General features: G+C 35.9%; 2 protein-coding genes and 1 long non-coding RNA gene across 3 annotated transcripts in view; 1 reads left to right on the forward strand and 2 right to left on the reverse strand.

Annotated features, from left to right (window-relative positions):
* The window catches only part of sbno2a (strawberry notch homolog 2a), a 32,579-nt gene extending 24,431 nt beyond the window's left edge, over positions 1-8,148 (reverse strand). Inside the window, exons 1-4 of the mRNA XM_065271287.1 lie at positions 7,976-8,148; positions 6,368-6,539; positions 4,897-4,976; positions 4,524-4,611 (exon numbers count right to left, since the gene is read on the reverse strand). Coding sequence (XP_065127359.1) covers positions 4,524-4,611; positions 4,897-4,976; positions 6,368-6,487 — 288 coding nt within the window. The 5' untranslated portion in view covers positions 6,488-6,539; positions 7,976-8,148. The remainder of the gene's footprint in view (positions 1-4,523; positions 4,612-4,896; positions 4,977-6,367; positions 6,540-7,975) is intronic.
* Positions 8,149-9,864: 1,716 nt separating this feature from the next.
* Positions 9,865-16,176, forward strand: tm6sf2a (transmembrane 6 superfamily member 2a). The gene is made up of 10 exons (XM_065271288.2): positions 9,865-10,114; positions 10,598-10,701; positions 11,936-12,033; positions 12,128-12,231; positions 12,332-12,414; positions 12,627-12,751; positions 13,003-13,104; positions 13,669-13,761; positions 14,615-14,734; positions 14,851-16,176. The coding sequence occupies exons 1-10, from the start codon at positions 10,020-10,022 to the stop codon at positions 15,058-15,060; spliced, it is 1,134 nt and encodes a 377-aa protein (XP_065127360.1). The 5' UTR covers positions 9,865-10,019; the 3' UTR covers positions 15,061-16,176.
* A 103-nt stretch (positions 16,177-16,279) lies between these two features.
* On the reverse strand, positions 16,280-19,158 carry LOC135753258 (uncharacterized). Its single transcript, XR_010533556.2, has 5 exons — positions 18,061-19,158; positions 17,650-17,747; positions 17,424-17,509; positions 17,229-17,343; positions 16,280-17,089 (listed from the first exon to the last, which is right to left on the reverse strand). It is a non-coding gene; the product is annotated as an uncharacterized lncRNA (long non-coding RNA).
* Positions 19,159-20,489: the final 1,331 nt, after the last annotated feature.

Below are 20,489 nucleotides of genomic sequence, written 5' to 3' on the forward strand. Positions count from 1 at the left end.
AATCCACTCATTATTTCAGATTTAAAAGTCTACTTGCTGTCCCGATGACAGACTTTACATTGCTTTGCGTTTCTATATCCCGGGTCAGCTTAAGCTTTGCTCGTTCAGTGCAATATGGGCTTGACATTAGCACTGCTTTTTTGCTACGATCTCTGTGCAAACTTTTTAAATATGGATATGATTTTAGAAAAGATATGGTTAATTAATAATAAGATTTAGGGATGGGCATTCGATTAAGTTTTCTTTGTCGATCGTCGGGAGAATTAACGATCGACTATCGATTAATCATTAATATTTTTATAATAAAATTTGTTATTTAACTTTTATACTTAAAAAATGCAATGAATACAAATATACAGCGTGCTTTTCCTCGATGAGACCTTTATTACAAGATCAACTTGTGGCAGACAGTTAAACTATGTTTCAAACATATATGTGCGTGCATGTGCGGTGCTCTAAAGCAGCGGAACCTGCAGCTGCGAGCCAGCGTTCTTAAACAGAGACCTCATTAGTTCCAAAATAAAAAAACAGATTCATGTTTAACATTAAATTAAACAAAAAACATAATACTTAGATCTGAAAGGTTTTGTCAAAATGTAACTCAAAATTATTCAAGCCAGAAGAAAGTGCAAGATATTAGCCTTCCTAACATTAGGCTATAACAAATTAGGCATTAAAGCCTCGTGAAAAATAACTAACTTTAGTAACTGGCATAAAACTTCTGCACCAGTCTACTGATTTTTTTTTTTTTTTGAGAAATAAAAGCATGTTTTGGGGTCAGACGCGACCGCAACCCATGGTGACCGTCAGTCCAGCCGCCGCCGAAAACAGCCGCTCCGAGGAGACTGACCGGGATGCACAGGTACCTCAGCGCTAACTTGGCTTATTCCGCATACAGAGTATGTGTGAAACAGCGTGCGTTTTGTGAGCTCCATTCACCATTGTTTAATTATACTAACATAGTCTTTTAGTTTTTATTTGTTGTAAAACAACAGTAGACACCAATTTACTATGGTCTCCAACTCCACAATATACCATAACCATGGTATTTGTAGTAAAATTGCGGAAATACAAATCGTTTTTAATCTGCAAAAATAAAAACATTTTCACAATGATAAAATCATGGCTAATTTTCCTAAGGTAGTAATTACAAAATGATATCTGTTTGAAAGACGGAGATGCGCACCGTCAATCTATTACATAACAGAGCGAGGCCAGAGACAAACGTGCTCATAAACGGGAGTAATATGGAATAATGTGTGCATCTTTGAATAACTGTAAGTATGCATTTCTTTAAAATATATTTTGTCATATAAAGTTTTGAGACATGGCCTAATAATGCTTTTTTTCGTTTTTATTGCTCATTTAGACTTATTGTGCGGGTAACAGCGTTTTTGACGCATTTACCTCAGAGGTTATTTTAGCAATATCGCTTTTTTCCGGTAATAATAATACAATTTATATTTCAATCCTGTTTCATTGTCTGTTTATTCATTTCATTATGCTGTTATGTTAATGTGAGGATATTTATTTGCCATATGAAACGTGCCGTTATATGAATACTTTTGTATAATATTTAAATATATGCGGAATAATGTGTGCATCTTTGAATAACTGTAGGAATACAGTTGCTTATTTTTGTCATAAAGTTTTGAGAAATAATAATATTGTGAGAATTTATTTTCATATGAGACGCTTTTTTGTCGTTGAATACTCTCTTTTATTATTTGGAAATCATATACATACATAGTAGGAAATATATAATGTGGAAGGGTAGACTTGCAAAGTTACTCTGCTTATTTTTATTTATGATATATGTGGAGATAAATAAAGCATTGCAAAACTGCAACGGGTGCTTGACGGATTCGCCGCACACGTACGCAAACGCACTGCATACGGAGTATTTGTGAAACAGGAGTTAGATAAAAAAAAATGCATTCGATTAATTGATAACAAATAAACGTTATCGACGAAATTCTTAACAATCAATTATCGATCGTCGATTAATTATGCCCATCCCTAATAAGATTATTAAAACAATGTGAGAAAGAAAATGCAGCGCGTGGTGGTAACAAGAACCATCGCCATAGAAACCGGAGGCACGCTGAAACTGCACTCGAGCTTTAGCGCGGTAGCGCTCATGGCCGTTTTCCGATCGACTCGGGTTATACACACAATATTAATCAGACTTGGGACCCAAAGTAATTAAACTAGGTCCTAACCGGACCCGACTGACCATTTAAAATATAAACCCGGAACCATACGGGTCCCGCATCCTCAGTGAAGAAAAGCCTCTGCTCAAGTTCAGAAACATGGAAGACACTGAGCTTGCTTTGCATCGCACCAAATTCATTGAGAAACAGAGAGCACGCGAACACACACTCATAGAGACACGACGTGCTTTCACGCAAAATGAAGCCAACATGTTGAAGGCTCAGAGCACGTTATAAAACACATTCTTATAATCCACATTTCTGTTTTAATAAATGCTCATAGTAAATCATAGCATATTGTCTAAAACATTAGGTAGCACATTTGCGACACATTAAAAATTACGGTCGCAATGGCAGTTTAAAAGGTCGCATATGCGACCATTTTGGTCGCAGTGTAGTTCCCTGTTTGTGTTTTATTTTATAAAATCCCGCTAACGATATACATATGAAGTAACCGTTTTATAAAAGCAATAACCCCCGCGAAGCAGTGGGGTTACAGTGCATTTTATAACAGCTAAGGGGCGTTGTAAGGCACGAAGCGAAGCGGAGTTCACACATGCGCAGCCATGTCCCCTGTTGTCATGGGAATGTTAGGAAGTGATGTAATTACCTGACGTGAACATCAATGAAAAGCTGCAAAAGCTGCAAACAGTTTTTGCAAGTTCACGCAATTTCATTGCATAAAATTGCATAAATATCCCACATATTCCGTCGCTTTTTTTAAGAAAACGTGACGCAAGATCAAGGATTTTTGCACCCAAAAACAAAATAAAACTCTGGAAGGACTGGTTTATTGTTAAATAATGTGAAATAAATTTAGTAAAGTGAACATTTTGAATGTAACTTGTCCAATAGTGAGAAAATGGGCAAAATAAGTAGGAAAATAAAAAAATCAGTTATTCTGTTTTCGGAAGAGTTTTTAATTTTATTCGGTTTCAGCCAAGAATTTTCCTTTAGGTGCTTACAACTATTATGCTAATAATTTTTTAATAAAATGATCCTACTATAACAAGCACATATATAATAGAAAGGAAATTTGTTTAGAACTTGCAAAACCTTACATTTTATCGCAGTCTTTAAATTGATTTATTTTCCTGACGTTTAGCCAGAATCCCAGAGGCAGAGACTCACTCCAGAAATAATTTAATCAACTTATCAGGTCACAAACTGCTATTCAGATCTGACTATTTTCATCAGTAAAGCAAATGCTTATATATTAATTAAAGGGATAGTTCACCCAAAAATAAAAATTGTTATTATTTACTCACCCTCATGTTGATCTAAACCTGTATGAGTTTCTTTATTCTGTTGAAGAAGATATTTCGATAAATGATGGAAAGCACACAGTTGACTTCCATAGCAGAAAAAACAAATACTATGGAAGTCATTGGGTACTGTTAACTGTGTGCTAAACAACTACAAAATATCCTCTTCAACAGAATAAAGAAACTCATACAGGTTTAGATCAACATGAGGGTGAATAGTAAATAATGACACAATTTTCATTTTTGGATGAACTATCCCTTTAAACCAAAAACACAATCATGAACTTTATTATCAGATGTGTCGGTGCTACACCAAAAGCTAACAAGTCTAACAAACATATCATGTGCTTGTAGTCATTCACACCTGTACTTTTCTCAACATAATGACAACATAAAGTATCGTTTGTAGGGATCGACCGATATGGATTTTTCAGTGCCGATGCCGATTTTTGTTTCATCAGTCTTAGCCGATGACCGATACAGGCTGCCGATTTTCTTGAGCCGATACTGCTTTTGCTCACTCAATTTACATCATAAAAATTACTCAATGATGATGCCAAATGTTACAATTCTCAATTTTTTTTAAAAAGTAACATTTATTGAACTTAAAAAAAACTATATTTAACAAATAAGTCAAAACAGGTGAGGGTGCTATGGAACCATGAACTGCACTCCCCACAATGACAAGTGGCTTCCAGCACTCTATCTGTAAATAATGCCGGAAAAAAATCGGCGAACACGGCAGCCACGTATCAGCCGACACCGATACACATAAAACTCACAAATATCGGTCTATCACTAATCGTTTGTGTACCTACAGATTAATCACAGCTTCCTGTTTAACAGTAGATGTGTCATTAATCTACATTCTCATTACCAATGCTGTCAGAGTAAATACAAGTCTGCAACGTGCTGCTCCTCATGACAATAGAGGATCGAGTTTGACCGCCAACATCCTCACAACAGCACCAAAAGCCCATCAATAAAAAAAAGACAAATAGATCCGCTGCCTATTGAATCTTAATACTAATTTATCTGATCTCACCTGGGTAAAATCTCCGTTGCGCACAAGGTCGTGAAAGTCTATGTCAGACAGGTCCAGATTCACAGAGGATTGGTTCGACTGGAGTGGCCTGATGAAGAATAAGGACAGGGATGAGACAAACACTCCTTCACATTTTACCACTTAACCTCATTTAATGCTCTGTTTATACTGTATATGAAGATTCAACTCATGCTTTGCAATCAGAAATGAACAAAAGTTTTGTCAATGATTAAGAATCCCAGACAAAGCCTTCACAAGAAATGCACCCGAGTCGCACGTATCTGCCAGTAAACAAATCACCAAATCACAAATGTACACAGGACTGGGCAGTCGATGTGCTGCGTTAGAAGTTGAGATAAAGTGTGTTACTCACCTCCCAGATTGCATAGGATAGTGCTGGTTGTATTGAGTTTGCTGCGAGAACGCCCATGAGTTTGACGGACAGAGCGGACTCTGGGGAAACAGGAAACAAACATCACATTTGACACAGGAAGTTTGCCCCCTGGAAACACTGCTCAACAGAGATAGACAATCACCCAAATATTTACTAGCAGTCAAGTGCTGATGTGAGTGAAACCCAACAGAAACTGTGCAAAGACATATAGACATTCACCACATAAACAACCATATACCCAGTATATAAGTAAGGCAACCCTATCTAGATAAACAGTTACCACTGGGTACCAAAGCACTCCAAGATCCCTCCCAGTTCAGACTCACTAGAACAACAATTATGAAGAGACGAGTTCAAAACTGTGACTATAATCAACAACATGCTGAGAATTGATTTTCTGACAGAAAGACTTGTTATTAAACATATAACTTACTTAGTTTATTATATTATCAAGATGAAGGTCAAAAGCTAATCTGTTTTAGATCTGTTTCCTACCATTTTACATGTGTTTAACTTTAGTATTGGTCTAATCATGTGGTATTGATTTCATGGTAGTACTGCCTCTAAATTAAGATTTTAAATGAAAATAATTTTATTACAGATTGTTTTCCTGAGAAGAGCCTAATGTGAAATCCATCCGAGTACAAAAGTATTTTATATTTGTAACCCGTGCTGGCAAAATGGGTCGGTTTGAGCGAATTTTCAAAAATGAGTTATTTATATTTCTACATTTTTTTAACCAAAAAAACCCCTTTAAAATCATGTATAATATGCTGAAATCTGACAAACAATGACAGAGCTACACGTGTTTAAAGCTGACAGTGTCAACAAAGTCAATTTTAAGAAAAATCGAGTTAAAGAATTTAAGGTTCAAAAACAAAATCACCGCATCCATACCTTTAAATCACTGTAAAACTAATAAATTTAATACACAAAGTCTAAAACAATATATATGTGCAACTTTTTTCTTTCTTTTATTGTTTGATTGACAGCTTTAAGATCTACTGTAATGCAAGGATCTAATATATTGAGATCACACGTTTGCGCATCTGTGTGCATGCTTTAGATCTGTCACTCAGCCCGAGTAAGTTATTTTTCGAGTCTTGTGTCTCTTTAAATCTATTTTAACATCAAATCACTTTATTTTCTAATTCCTGCATGTTTTAAAACCAAACCGATAATGAAATTAGACAGTGTGCATTGCGACTCATTTTTTCCAGCACTGGTCACTTTATTAATTTACCAGATGCTTTTATCCAAAGCCACTTACAAGTGAGGAAGCCTTTACCATTGTGTCTTAAAAATAATATCATAATAAGAATGTGTGGTGATTGATATAGAAATGTCACTAGTTTGCTTAAAGCTCGTACAAAGCTTGTGCTGACTATCATATACATTTACAGAAAACACTGCATTTTATATGATAAAGTTAAAAGAGTACAGCGTGTACCTCCAAGGAGCTCACGAGGGGAGGACTGGATACACTAAACCTCGGACTCCCCAGCTGGGGGCCCTCAGGGTGCAGATAGTCCTCCGTGTTCATGACAACAGACGTGGCAAGAGAGGGCATCAGGCTCTGATCAGAAACATGGTGCCAAACCCCTGTCCATCACCAGCCATCTCTGAGAGAGAGAGAGAGAGAGAGAGAGAGAGAGAGAGAGAGAGAGAGAGAGAGAGAGAGAGAGAGAGAGAGAGAGAGAGAGATAGAGAGAGACAGGTTAGATCTGAGAGAATGTATGATGGTCACTTTACAATTGAAATAAAGACTTTGCAGAAAAACAGATAATAGCTGTGTTTCCATTACAGATTTGCACAAAACTTTAGCATTATTATCTAAATGTTGACAAAAGACTATTTCGAAATGACAGTGTTTCCATTAACCGATGATATTCAACTGAAACATTGTTTTTCCTCTGGTGATAAGTCATTCCACATCACATCGACTGATGTTGGTAGGTTTACTTATATCACATCCACCGCACTAGACATTATTTTTAACCGAAGGAGACGTAAGAGTTTTATCCCAACATAAATGCCAAGGAAAACCCCTTATACTTAGGAGCAGCAATGTATAGGTTTGTCTTAAAGGTAATAGATTTACTTTAGATTACTTGTATCAGGTGACCTGAAAATGTGAATAAACTGTTTCAAATGGAGATTTGCGAAATACACCTTTTTCAAATTGCCTGAAACACCACCTCATGTGAGCATAAACACGTTTTTGGTATATATGGGAGTTGTGCAAAGTTAACGTGTTACCACTGGCCGTATTTTTAATTTGCAATGACAATTTGCACAATTTAAATGGTAATGGAAACACAGCTAACGAGAGACAGAAGTACAGAAAAAATGATGATGGTTCCCACGCTTTTGGATCAATTAATTTAGCAAACAGTGACAATGTCAATACTGACATCTATTGAATTCTTTAATTAAGATGATTATACTTCCTCTATTGTACAAAAAGTATACACATGTTTCATACCTATGTTATGATATTAAACTGGGCTAACATTAAACCAGACCTAAAACACAAGCTACTTAAGACCAGAACAAACCTATTTATTCACCGTAAACATCTTACAATCTTATTTCCAGGTCGCCAGACAGATCTCTGAAGGGAACAGTAAGTTAATGTACCAGGGTAAAGGGTTAATGCTTAAAGTATTTGAGACAGGCCCAGTCTGTGTGTGTTACAAGGAGGGATTACACTGTTAATACATGTGTCAGTTCTTACTCCACACAACACAATCTATCTCACATACAAACGCAATAAATAAGAAAGAACTACTTAAGACACTAAAATGTAAAAAAAAAAAAATATTTAGATAAATTAATCCGACGGTGCATTTGTCAACCTGAAAAAAATTCTGTAAGAGCACAAAGCCTTTAAACAGATCAGTTTAACACGAGTGCGAGCTCATAATGATGATTATAGGCCGTTTTAATGGATTTATAAGTGAATCTATCAGCTGCCTGTATATTTCTCTGACTGACTCTATGAAGCGCTATTGTTTGACTCGTGCTAACATGCTAACTTGACAGAAAACTCACTCACCCGGCGATAATTTAAACCCCCTGTCGTCGATAACCTTTCACGACCCCACACGATTTCTGAATCTGGCCTGTTCTTGATCGGTAGTGGTGAATGCGAGGGGTTAATCCATATTTTTCTACCCCTGTTCGGTTGTTTACCTACTTCCTGGTCGACGACGCCATCTTGATCTTAGGAGGGAGGAGTCTTCCGGTGACGTCAGCGCGCATCCAACAACTTGGTGGAATTGGGGAAAAAAACCTTTCGTTTTACTTAAATTGCGTCTATTTGAAAATAGAAAAACACAAGCTTATACAGAAAGTTACCATTCTAAACACAAATGAATGTCTTTGATTTTATTTTACAGATTTTATTTTTTTATTCTAAGCAATTGGAGCCCACACAAGGTGTAGTTATTCTTTATTTAGGGAATAATGGAAGGTTGTGGCTAGCAGGATACAGCTACGGCCAAAATCTCGTGAAATCTCGCCGGATAAGCGCTGTTTTCAACGTAGTCCTACCCCTAAACCAAACCTAACCCTTAATCCAACATCTCGCGAGATTTGTCCGAAGCTGTATCCCCTCTACCCAGAACCAAAAAGGAACCTTTTAACATTTTTATAGCCTAAATATTTTTATAATAAATAGTTATATACATTGAATTCAAATCAAATTTCTACTTCAGCCTTTTAGATAGGCCTACTTCAAAACGTAATCAAATATAATATTTAGGTTTAATGTAATGTGTTAAGTTTATGTTTATGAATAATACTTACGTCTTTTCTGTATTGTTTTATGTATTATTAAAATAGAGAAAAACATGAATGCTACAGCTACACCAAAACAAATGATTAATGTTATATATTAATATTAAAAATAGGATAGTGTTGTCTAAGATACATAAAGTATATTAACATATTGACCATACGCCACCAATTATTATTTTGTTTTCATTCAATAATGAACTGTTCAGTAACATTTAATATTAAATCAATATAATTGTACCCATCCAAAAGTCCATTCATGTTAAATAGGCTATTAATATTGATGTTACTAAATGCTTATTACATTTAAAATAAATATTAATCAATATTAAAGTAACGTCCAAGTTTTTTTATTTAATGTAATATTAAGTATTACATCATCATTATTATAGCATCAACCAGGTAACATTTAACTTTTTAAGATGTAAAATGAATATTTGGTTTCCCCATAGTAAGTATGTGAAGTTTATAGATAATTTATTAAAGCATGTTAAAATTACCACTTTAAAGGTGTGAGCAAAAATGGGTGTGTCATTTTAAATGCAAATGAGCTGATGAAATGCAAACACTGATCACCATAAAGGTAGTTTGTTGAAATTGAAACTCAGCTGTCAATTATTATCTCACCAGATCTTACCGGATTAAGGGGCAGTTAGGGGATCTGACATCACAAGGGGAGACAAATTTATTTTTTCACATGCTTGCAGAGAATGGTTCACCAAAACTAAGATACTGAGTTGATCTTTCTCACATTTTCTAGGTTGATAGAAGCACTGGGGACCCAATTATAGCACTTAAACATGGGAAAAATGTCAGATTTTCATCATATGCCCCCTGTAACATAGCATAATAACAAACATTATGACAACTGCCAACCTTTTTTCTGGGCATTACAATATATACAGTTAACTATTATTATTTTAATTTATTAATTTATTTATTAATTTAATATTAGTACTAATATTATTTACTGAATATTAATATTATTATAGATTTGAATTATGAAATGCATTTTAAAAATGACATCATGATAGTTTCATCATATGAATGTGTGCTAACACCGTTCATTGATCTCAGTCTTTGAAATAATGGGCGTGTAATAGTTCAGAGTCCATGAACTTTGGCAGATTTGACCTGTTTTATGTTGATTCAATCATCATCTGAGTACATTACAGGACACACACAGAGCTGCCTTTAAACTTCATGTATAATTTTAGTTTTAAGAAGGCTGTAGATTGCTGAATATCTTCATATACTGCCTGTAGGACTTTTAAAGTGGATTGTTTTCTTTTAAATCCATTTGGATGATGAATCTCCCACCACAGATAAGTGTTTTCATTCTGTCTCTGACGGCTCCTTTTATTCTCTACACAATCAACAATGTCTCCATCTTACAAGAGTAAGTTTCTCTATCATTTTAGTATTGGTAAATCAGTTGTAATAATCTTCTTCATGAAATTTAGACTGTCTTGATGCTTTTTGAAATGATTATAAAATGAACAAATTTTAACAAAAGAGGTCAATAACTGTAGTGAACCATTAAAACCTGTCAAGATCTTTATATTTATATTCATGTATGATGCTAGCATTTGTGCACTACTAAGAATAAAGAGAATTGCAGACAAATGGCAAAATGTGAAACAATGTAATGATCCTAAAATAAAGTTAATTATTTTTATACAACATGTGTAGATTTTTTTTTACAAAGTAATTAATGTAATCTGGGCATTATTTAGTGGAATTGACCCAAACCAACCCCACTGTTGTCATACATTATAAGAGAGAATTAGCAGGTTTCCATATAACAACAGCATTTTCGCATGTTAATTCAATGAGATATGACTTTATGTGCTGACTCAAACTAATTTCTCATGTCCTTCAGTCCACAGGTTATATTGGCTATTGGAATTGCAGTTCTTACAACTGTGTTGCTTTTGGCAAAGTTCAGTTTAAAGACAAAAACTGATGTTGATCCTCTCTTCTATGGTAAGACCACAGGAGAAATCTCTTAAACTTATCAATTGATTCTCTTAGACAGTAATGAGATTAAATGACGAGCGTATAGGGGCATTTTTTGTAAGGCTCTATCAAAAGACCCCAATAATCTGACATGTGTGTCCTGTAGATATTCAGAAGAGATCTCACGCATGTTTGATCTGAATATGACTTCAGTATGACTCCACATTTATTTTACAGCTCTATCCTCAATTATGGCTCTATAACAATAATTAACTCATTAAGATTTATTGTTATTTCATCTGTGATATTTTAAGAGAAACATCTGAGACAAAGTTTTGCTGAAATACTTTTAACCATTAACTTTCCTGAGCTATAAGATCAAAGAGCCTCTGACCAGTTGAATTTGGCAGTCCTTGGCTTGGTGGACAGCCAGTAAATCATAATGAAATAATGAGAGAGAGATTTCAGCTTCTATAAAAATCACAAAAAAACAAGCATAAAAACAACCTCCAAGAGCAATTTCTTCCAATCATCCAAGAACAGACAAACAATGTTTTCCAGGATGACGGAGCAGTTTTGCTATAAGGCAAAATTGATAACTAAGTGGCTCGGGGAACAAAAAACTCCCCAGACCTTAATCCCATTGAGAGTCTTCAAGAGGCGGGTGGACAAACAAAAACTGACAAATTCTGACAAACTGCAAGCATTGATTATGCAAGAATGAGCTGCCATCAGTCAGAAAGTCAATTGACAGCATGCCAGAGCCAAATGCAGAAGTCTAGAAAAAGAAATCTCAACACTGCAAATACTGACTTAATGTATAAACTTAATGTAATTGTCAATAAAAGCCTTTGACACTTGGAAATGCTTGTAATTATACTTTAATATACGACGGCTGTTGAATGCTTAATTCAGACCGGTTGAGTCCTTTGAATTATTTGAAAAAAAGCACACCCATGCGTGGTGCATTAACACCTTGTGTGTAAATTATTTGTAATAATTCAGTGCCCCGTCTTCAATTATTTCTTACGTATACCGTAGTCACATCTGAGAAAAGGTCTAAGAACATTGAAGAGCAGTGAAAATTAATATTTGTGTCATTCTCAAAACTTTTGACCACAGCTGTATGTGAAAATAATAGCTTAAAAGATAAAAAGTGTGAGAGACAGATAGGAGATGTTTGGGTTTGATGAGGAGAGAAGATGGATGAGATGAATCTTGTGAGCTTATTGTGCTGATGCTCTTCATCTGTGTGTTGCAGTATTTGCTGTGTTTTCCTTCACTTCTGTGGTTGGCATCACAAACGCTTTGCAGCAGGATGGATATATCAAAGGATTTATGGACTTTTACATAAGCAAGGTCAGCACACACACACACACACACACACACACACAAACAAACGCGCACACATGTGAAGAGGGTATGCACTCATCTCTGTTTTAATGTCTTGAAGGCGGAACCGTACCTGAGTTCTGCTCATTGCATCATGATGGGATATTGGGATGGAGTTGTTCACTATGGGCTTCTTCTCATTATGCTCCATCAGATGAGCACAGGGTACAAAATAATTTACCTAAACAACACACGTCAGTACATCAATATAACATTTAGGTTTAAAAGAGATTTATGAGTCAGATGTTTGCTCTCATTTATCCAGAAAGCCTTTCCGGAGTATGGCTCTCGTGTGGGCGGGATCTATCATAGCCCATCAGATCGTCCTTATCCCAGGGATTATAATCGGTATGAAACTAAAAACTTTTGGCAGATGCTTTTATCCAAAACAAATTACAGTGCAAGGTGTACAGTTCTTATCACAATGTGTGTTTTCCTCTGGTTCAAACCCATGACGTTTTTTTGCACTACTAATGCAATGCTCTACCCCTGAGCTATACAGGAGCGCGGTCTTGTGTCTGTCAGGTTGTATATTGAAGTCTTTGTTGCTGTGATTTTAGGTAAATATGGAAAAAGCCTTCAGCCTGCTTTCTGGAGAAATGCCCCTTTCTTAGTTTTATCCATATGGGCGGCAGCCAAGCTTTTCAATAGGCCAAGAGAGCTGTCAATCATTCCTGCTGACAAGGTGAGATGACTTTCTTACAACAACACACTTAAATCTGAGACTGATGGAATCTGAGTATTGATACTGTCTGATTTAAAGATGATGAACATAAAGATGAAGGTCAAACAGATGTTTAATATGATTCATTATCTCCACTGTAACTCTTCAAACAATCACCAGCCCAGTTATCTACTGATCTATATAAACAATACTTCAAATAAAACAGCACAACTTTGATAAAGTACTGATCTGAGTCTGAATGTTGCTTCAAGGTGGAGGCACAACAGAAGAAAGGGATTCTGACTCGACCTCTTGACCTTCTGCTCACACTCGCTCTCATGGGAACTATCAGTTTCACTCTCTTTAGAGGATTTGTGAGTATCATTCACTCATCTCTCCATCCATTCATCCACTTATCTATCCATCAATCCATTCATCCACTCATCCACTCATCTATTCATCCACCCACCCACCCATCCATCCATTCCTCCACTCATCCTTTCATCCATCCTTCAATCATCCACTCATCCTTCCATCCATCCACTCATCCCTCCACCCACCCGTCCTCCCATGCATCTATCCATCCTCTTATGCATCTATCCATCCAAACATCCAGTAATCCATCCATCCTCCCATCCTCCCATCCATCCATCCTCCCATCCATCCATCCATCCATCCATCCATCCATCCATCCATCCATCCATCCATCCATCCATCCATCCATCCATCCATCCATCCATCCATCCATCCATCTATCTATCTATCTATCTATCTATCTATCTATCTATCTATCTATCTATCCATCCAAACATCCACTCATCCATCCATCCTCCCATCCATCCATCTATCCACTTATCTATTCATCCATCCATCCATCCTCTCATCTCTTCATCCATGTACTCATTTTAATTTCCGTCTATCATTTTTCTCTTTGACAGGTTGTTCTTGAATGTTCTTTGGACTGGTGTTTCTCTTACATTTACCAGTATGAGCCATACATGAAAGACAATGTTGGATTTCCTAAAATATCAGTGAGTTCATATTTGTGCACTATATTTATGTATTTTGGCAGATTAGACGAAGTTCATATGTTTAAGTATACATAAGACATAGGCCTTGTCAGAATCCTGCCGGATCCTGTTGGTATTTAGATCTAGTTTAGCATGGCAGGGTTCTGACAGTACATATGTTCTATGTGGGAAATGTGTGGTTGTAGTATTGGTTTATTCCGACCACGCATTTCCCGGGTCTCGTCACTTTTTCCCCGATCCCTTACTTGTGATTATTTTCCAGGTGTATGTGATTTGCTTTGTCCCTATTTATTGTCCTTGTGTTTGCTGTTCTGTGCACGTTCGTCTTGTCAAATACCCTGTTGGGTATCTGTAAGTTTATGAATCCTAGTCTTGACCTGTTTAATGTTTTGGAAAGTTTATTGTTAGTTTTTGTTAAGGTTAGTGTCAGTGTAGTGTTGTGTTTTCCCTGCCTTGTTTTGCCCCCTCGTGGGTTTTGTTTTTCTGTTTTCCCCTGTTTGTTAATAAATCCTTTGTTGTCAACGTCTGCATTTGGGTTCGTGTCTGAGTGTTCAAAAATCCTGACAGGCCTAATATAGTAGTATCATGTGTAAAAGTTGTGTTTTTATTATACCACCACAGACTTTATCTAGCTATGAAACTTTTTCTGCAACTAGCATATTTTAAATTGGACATTTCAGGAATTTCTGTGTTTTTAGGGCATAAATGTTCAATAATGCAGCCCTTTACACAATCTGTATGAACTTCTGTAGTGTTAGCCCACAACACATTCACTTTGATAATCTACTAGACTGAATAATAATGATGAATACATACAGATGAACTCTTTCATTTCTATTCTATTTGTGTGTAGATGTTGGTGTTTCTGTTTTATGCTCTGCCGCTCCTGACGGCGTGTGTTTATGGACTACTGACTCCTGGATGTACCTGGATGTTGGACTGGACACTGATTCTCGCTGGAGCTATAGCTCAGGTAAACATGTCGAGAATCATCAACACTTTTAATGGACTGCTTACATTCTTTGCTTATTCAGATCAGTGTTGAAGCACACGTTCTTGGATCTCAATACAGTTCTGATGTTTACACAGATTCAGTGGACTCACATCGGAGCATCCATTCACTCACGCACACCTTTCACCTACCGGGTACCCAAAGATGAGTGGCATCTCGTGATGACCCTGAACCTGCTGTACGCTGCTGTGCCCGTTCTCCTCGCCGCCCGCTGCTACACGGACCAGGCGTTCTTCATGAAGATCACTCCACAGGTACAAGCCAGCAATGGTAAGAAGATGAAATAGAGCCTTCACCTGCAAGAACATCCTGAAGGATTGTAATCCACTGAGAAGAATGTGTGATGGAGAAACATCTACCACAAGATCAGATGCTGAAGTGTTACAGAGGAGAAACCTTTTAAAATAAGAGTTTGGTCTTATTGATAGAAACTAACTAGCTGATAAAGACTCGGTCTGATCAATCTCAGCCGATATTGGAAGCAGCTTATTTTTCCCATTTAAATCTTTACTGGGTTACAAAAGTGCTACTGTACAAATGCTTCAGTTGTCTGAGATTTACTTAGACAAACAATTCAAGATTAGAAGTAGATTCAGACTAAAGTGCGAACAGTATGGGCATTTTCCTGGACAGGTCTTATCCTAGTCCCAGACTAAAATGCACGTTTGAGCTGCCTTAATTTGAGAACATATTTCATATATTACAGAAACATATCTTAACACATATGAGTGCCATTCTTTTGTCTCAACATGAACACCCATAAATGTGGTATGTTTGTAAAAATTACTAAAATGTTTTAATTTAACTAAGACCTAGTGCTGGATTAATCTAAACCCTGTCCGGGAAATTCAGTGAATATATTTAGTATAAAGTCAATATTTTAAATATTTATTTCACCTGTAATATTAGTTATTGGACATAAAGGTACAATCCTGCTATGGTTTAACATTCTGTTTATCTTACGTTTGTTTTAGAAAAAGTTTTTTTTAGTTTCCAGTTGTTTATTTGTGTAAATGTGTGAAATGTTTTAAACTACTGATGTTAATCTCTGTGTTCACGGCTTATCTCTCAACAGTAAATGAGTCATTTAGTGAAATCTCAATAAATATGGACTCTGACATGTGTGTGCATTTGTGCGTGTGCATGTGTGTGCGTGTGTGTATGCGTGTACAGACACATGCAAAGAGATTTCTCTGTGAAAGTAAAGGCCGTGTCTGCTCATAGTGGATGTGTCCAGATGTGTAGTAGTTACTAGAACTATTTAATTACTTTAAACCAGTGTTTCTTAACTCAATGTTTAAAATGTCTCCCTGCACATTAACTAGCTAGTTATATCAGGTGTTTTTTATAAGGAGACATCTAAAACATTCTGGGAGGGAGGAGTTATGAAACACTGCTTATTTAAACTACACAGCAAAATCACTGGTGTTAAAATAACACCCAGGGTGTCAAATTTAACACTGGAAAAGTGTGTATATGTGTCCACACTACACTGTGTTAATTTAGTCAAAAGTGTAGTGTTAATTTAACAACACCCATTAAATGTTAATTTAACACTCAATATTGTTACATTTGACCCTTTGTTCAACACTATTCATTGTTGTTTCCACACTACACTGGTATTGGCACAGAAATACAGTGTTAAAAATTAACACTCCTAATTTAAGGTCAACACCAGTGTAATGTGAATTCAACAATGTTAAGTGTTAAAATAATGATTAATAGCCACTTTTGTTGCTAATGGGTTGTTTCTATAAATGACAAATGACAAGAAATATTGCAAAACCTCTTTTTATTAAAGTGCATCACATTTAATATTTACATTGATACACACAGCACTTTGCATTTAATACTGCTTATTTAAATACCTCAGCTACAATTAGAAACAGAATACAGTATGGAATAATGAAAGTTATCTTATACCACAGCGCAGTGACATGAAAACCACTTATTATAAGGTCTTTAATATATCAAATGAGAGTTTAAAAAAAATTAGCCACCCTACTCAAAACTTGAACATTAAAATACACTGCAATTACTGGCAGGCAGAAATTCTTATCCTTCACAATACTAAAGATTTTTCCATAACAAAACAGACATTTCAATTCAAAAGACGTTTCATTTTTCTTAAATACGTTCCAACCTGGTATTTAGTTCTGTAGTTGTTTTACTCATGATGTAGTGGAAGGCTGCATCAGTGGTCTTCATCATGGAGGGAATGGCTTTTTGGTCCAGAATGATGCAAAAATTCCCAACGCAGTGCAGGCAGGGCTGTGCTGATTCATCCCCCTCAAAGCATGGATTGATGCTAATCACCTAAGAGTGTTTTAAAAGAGTGTATTTGATGAATGTATTTGATGTGTATTTATGAACTTGTATGCATTTACATGGGGTGAACAATGCAAGCAAACTAACTGCTGAATAAATAACTAGAACAAAATACTAAAAAACTTACACAGCACAATCAGTAGCTTCAGTTGCACATTGAACCTCTCCAGTCTTTCTTCCTTTCACAAATAAAGGCAAGAGGTGAATGAGCCAGGGAAGAGCTGCCACATCACTGTCCCGTCCTAGCAAAACAGAATTTAAACACCATGAGTACACAGTTAAACTTTAAAACCGTAAAAGTAGCAAACCCATGTACACTTACCATATTTAAACTCCTGTTGACCAGACAGAGGGTCATCCATATTGTTGTATGTTGGCTATTTTGCAATACATCACCTCAGCATATTTCTGCAGATTTTCAAAGACAAAAAGAGTCAAGAAAATACCAAAAACGGTGCAGTTTTAACCGTTATTTGAATCAAAATCATCTCAGTATAATAAATCATGTTAGAGACAGTGTACAGTACAAATGTACTGTGTGTACTCACATAACTAGTTGGTAAGCTCTTATCCTCCAAACTGGGTTAAGGAATAACAGTTCCAGAATTCATGGGTATGCCGTATTCAAATATAGTCTGGTAGGGTCCTATCACAAAAAATGACAATAAAGACTCTGAAAACTCAACATTTTTTTTATATTAAAAACAGCACTCAAGACAATATGAATCTTCATTTATACATTTTCAAAATAGTAATCAATTTGATTGCTATTTAATATGACATCAATAGCAAAACGATGTATGAGAAGATAATATATTTTTATTAAAGTTGGCAGCAGGTCATGTGAGTTTCTTTCCAGATAAATAATCATAATATGTACAAAACTATACTAAAAAGATTGGTTAACTGTTCAGTTATGTCAAATAAAATGATTTATATGTATAAATATATAAACTTACCTTCTGTAATGAATTTATATAAGTATTAGCAGTCGTTTCTCATTGGAAGTCATCCATGTCAGGTCTTCTTTAATAAACTGCCCTAAAAACAGCATCTCTTCTGAATGATTTCAAGCCCTCAGTGTGTACTTTCACCAAACTAGCATCTATAATGACAGAAAAACAAATGTTTGCCATACACGTTTTACACTTTCGTATGTATTTGCCATTTGCATCTGTCTGACATCTAGCGCCACGAAAAGCTTACAACACACAATGCATCCAATCTGTGCATACAAATGATGATATATTGTGAGGTTTTGGTCAAATTAATTGTTGGTTTGGCGATATTTCCCCCGTTTGCATAGATCTTAGAAAAACACATGACGATGCGGTTTTCTCCGCGTTTTTCAGTAATTTGAATAATTAACCGATATCCGTGCACTCACGTGCATGTAAACGACCTCGTTAACTCACGGTATCTAGCCTATATGAAACCTTATAACGAGCATCATATGGTGAATAAACGAGCTTTCATTTAACTTAATTTCATACCTTCAATTTGTAGTGCATGTCAGTTTGTCAGTTTTATCATGGTTCAATTCGTTCATATCTCCTGTTAATATTATCCTTCTTGGTTTTAAACTTTTATCTAGCCGTTTAACTTTATACTAAACTAACAAGGGAACAACGTAACACAAGGTAGCTCTGATTAAACTGAACCAAATAACGAACAAAGGGGAAATAAAATGGGAAAAATATCTTATTTAGGTTTTGGCATATGGCTGCGTAGAGTCAGACAGAGAAATAACAGTTTAATTTAGCTAAACCATGTGAATATTATGAGACTGATTTACCTGATCTCTTCAGTCCTCCTGTGAAAGAAAATGGCGGTAAAATCCCTGACAGGAAATGTTTAGTGGAGGCGTGGCTTAATTTACACCGCTCAGAGTGAAATCAGATAACACCCATGTTTTACACTGACACTGTCATGAATATAACACTGGCCTAGCAATGGCAGTGTTATTTTATTACCAGATAGTGTTAAAACAGCATCAACACTTTGTATTTAACACTATCCCTGAAAATTTAACACTGGTGATTTTGCTGTGTATCTGTATGGTTGAATCTCATGAAATCATGAATTCAATTCAGGTCACAAATCTCCCCAAAATGAAAGAATAAAAGAACTTCTGTCATAAAACAAAAACACAATGACTTGTTTATTTGAGACATCTTTTGTGCATATTACATTTTTATTGTGTTGTTGGATAAATAAACTTCCCAACATTACCTAAATCATTTTGTGTTTCTGATATTTTCAAAGCTTTTCTGTTCTGTGGCCGTGCTCTCTGCCTGTCGTGATATCTCTGATATTCTGTCTGTTAGGCTCTAAAGGGAACGCCGGGGCACAGGTTCACCCTGTAGAGATATTTATAACATTGCAACATTGAGATGAAAGATTATCTTTGTCATGTCTAATCCAATCTCTGACCCTTGATTCTGTAGATGACATCATCACACAAGTCTGATAGCGATGTCACTCGAGCTGTCCTGATGATCTTTCACTTAGTTATTATCAGACAGACATGAATCTGTGCATAACTGACACACACACACACACACACACACACACACACACACACACACACGCACACACACACATGCACGCACAAAACACTTCACTTTGTGAAGAAAACCGAACTGATGCTGTCTTTGTCTTCTGAAAGATTTCATGTTTTCATTCTTTTCTGAACATGTGATGCATCATGAAATCAGAACAGTGCTTACGTTTAATTTACACCTGCCAGTGGATTAAGGATTTAGTGGATGTTTATACCTTTATCTGAAATGTATTGTATTGTATTCTGTGAAAGAAATGATTGTACAGTATCTCCCCAAAATAGATTTAATATTGCTGAAGCTTTTAGTTCAAGCAGTTCTCTGCCCTGTTCATCTTAAAACATCTGAATTGAATTGAGATGAGTTTTGTTTGAGTTGCTGAAGATTTGAATATGGTTGAGTTTGAAATGAAGCTTAGTTTCAAATCTTGATGAGCTGGTTAGACACTGTGGGGTTAGGTTAGAAGAACATTACAAGAAAGCAGCAACATTATAACTTCTTAAATAACACCCTAGCAACCAACCAGACCACCCTAGCAACCATATAGCAATGAAGCAGTCAGCATCTGCTTAGCAACGCCCAGACAACATCACACCAGCATCATGACAGCACAATTCAGACATGAAACATTATTGTCTGAACATTTTATAATCTATGCACGCAGCGCAAATGTAAAGGACTGTTTATAGAAGTGAAAAACCATCTAGATGATCTTAGTAGTAATAATAATAATAAAATCTCGAAATACATCTAGTAATATTTAACTTTAATTTCAATTGTTTAATAAAGCAAGAAACAACATCTGGTCTAATTCAATCAGGTTTATT

Source organism: Paramisgurnus dabryanus, chromosome 6 (genome assembly GCF_030506205.2).
Source record: "Paramisgurnus dabryanus chromosome 6, PD_genome_1.1, whole genome shotgun sequence".
Classification (NCBI taxonomy): domain Eukaryota; kingdom Metazoa; phylum Chordata; class Actinopteri; order Cypriniformes; family Cobitidae; genus Paramisgurnus; species Paramisgurnus dabryanus.

What these genes read in the sequence shown, in the direction of transcription:
- tm6sf2a (XM_065271288.2), top strand. Translation starts at nt 10,020, where the DNA reads ATGATGAATCTCCCACCACAGATAAGTGTTTTCATTCTGTCTCTGACG. An exon ending in TGGACTTTTACATAAGCAAG is followed by an intron (nt 12,034 to 12,127) that starts GTCAGCACACAC and finishes AATGTCTTGAAG; the next exon opens with GCGGAACCGTACCTGAGTTC. An exon ending in TCACTCTCTTTAGAGGATTT is followed by an intron (nt 13,105 to 13,668) that starts GTGAGTATCATT and finishes TCTCTTTGACAG; the next exon opens with GTTGTTCTTGAATGTTCTTT.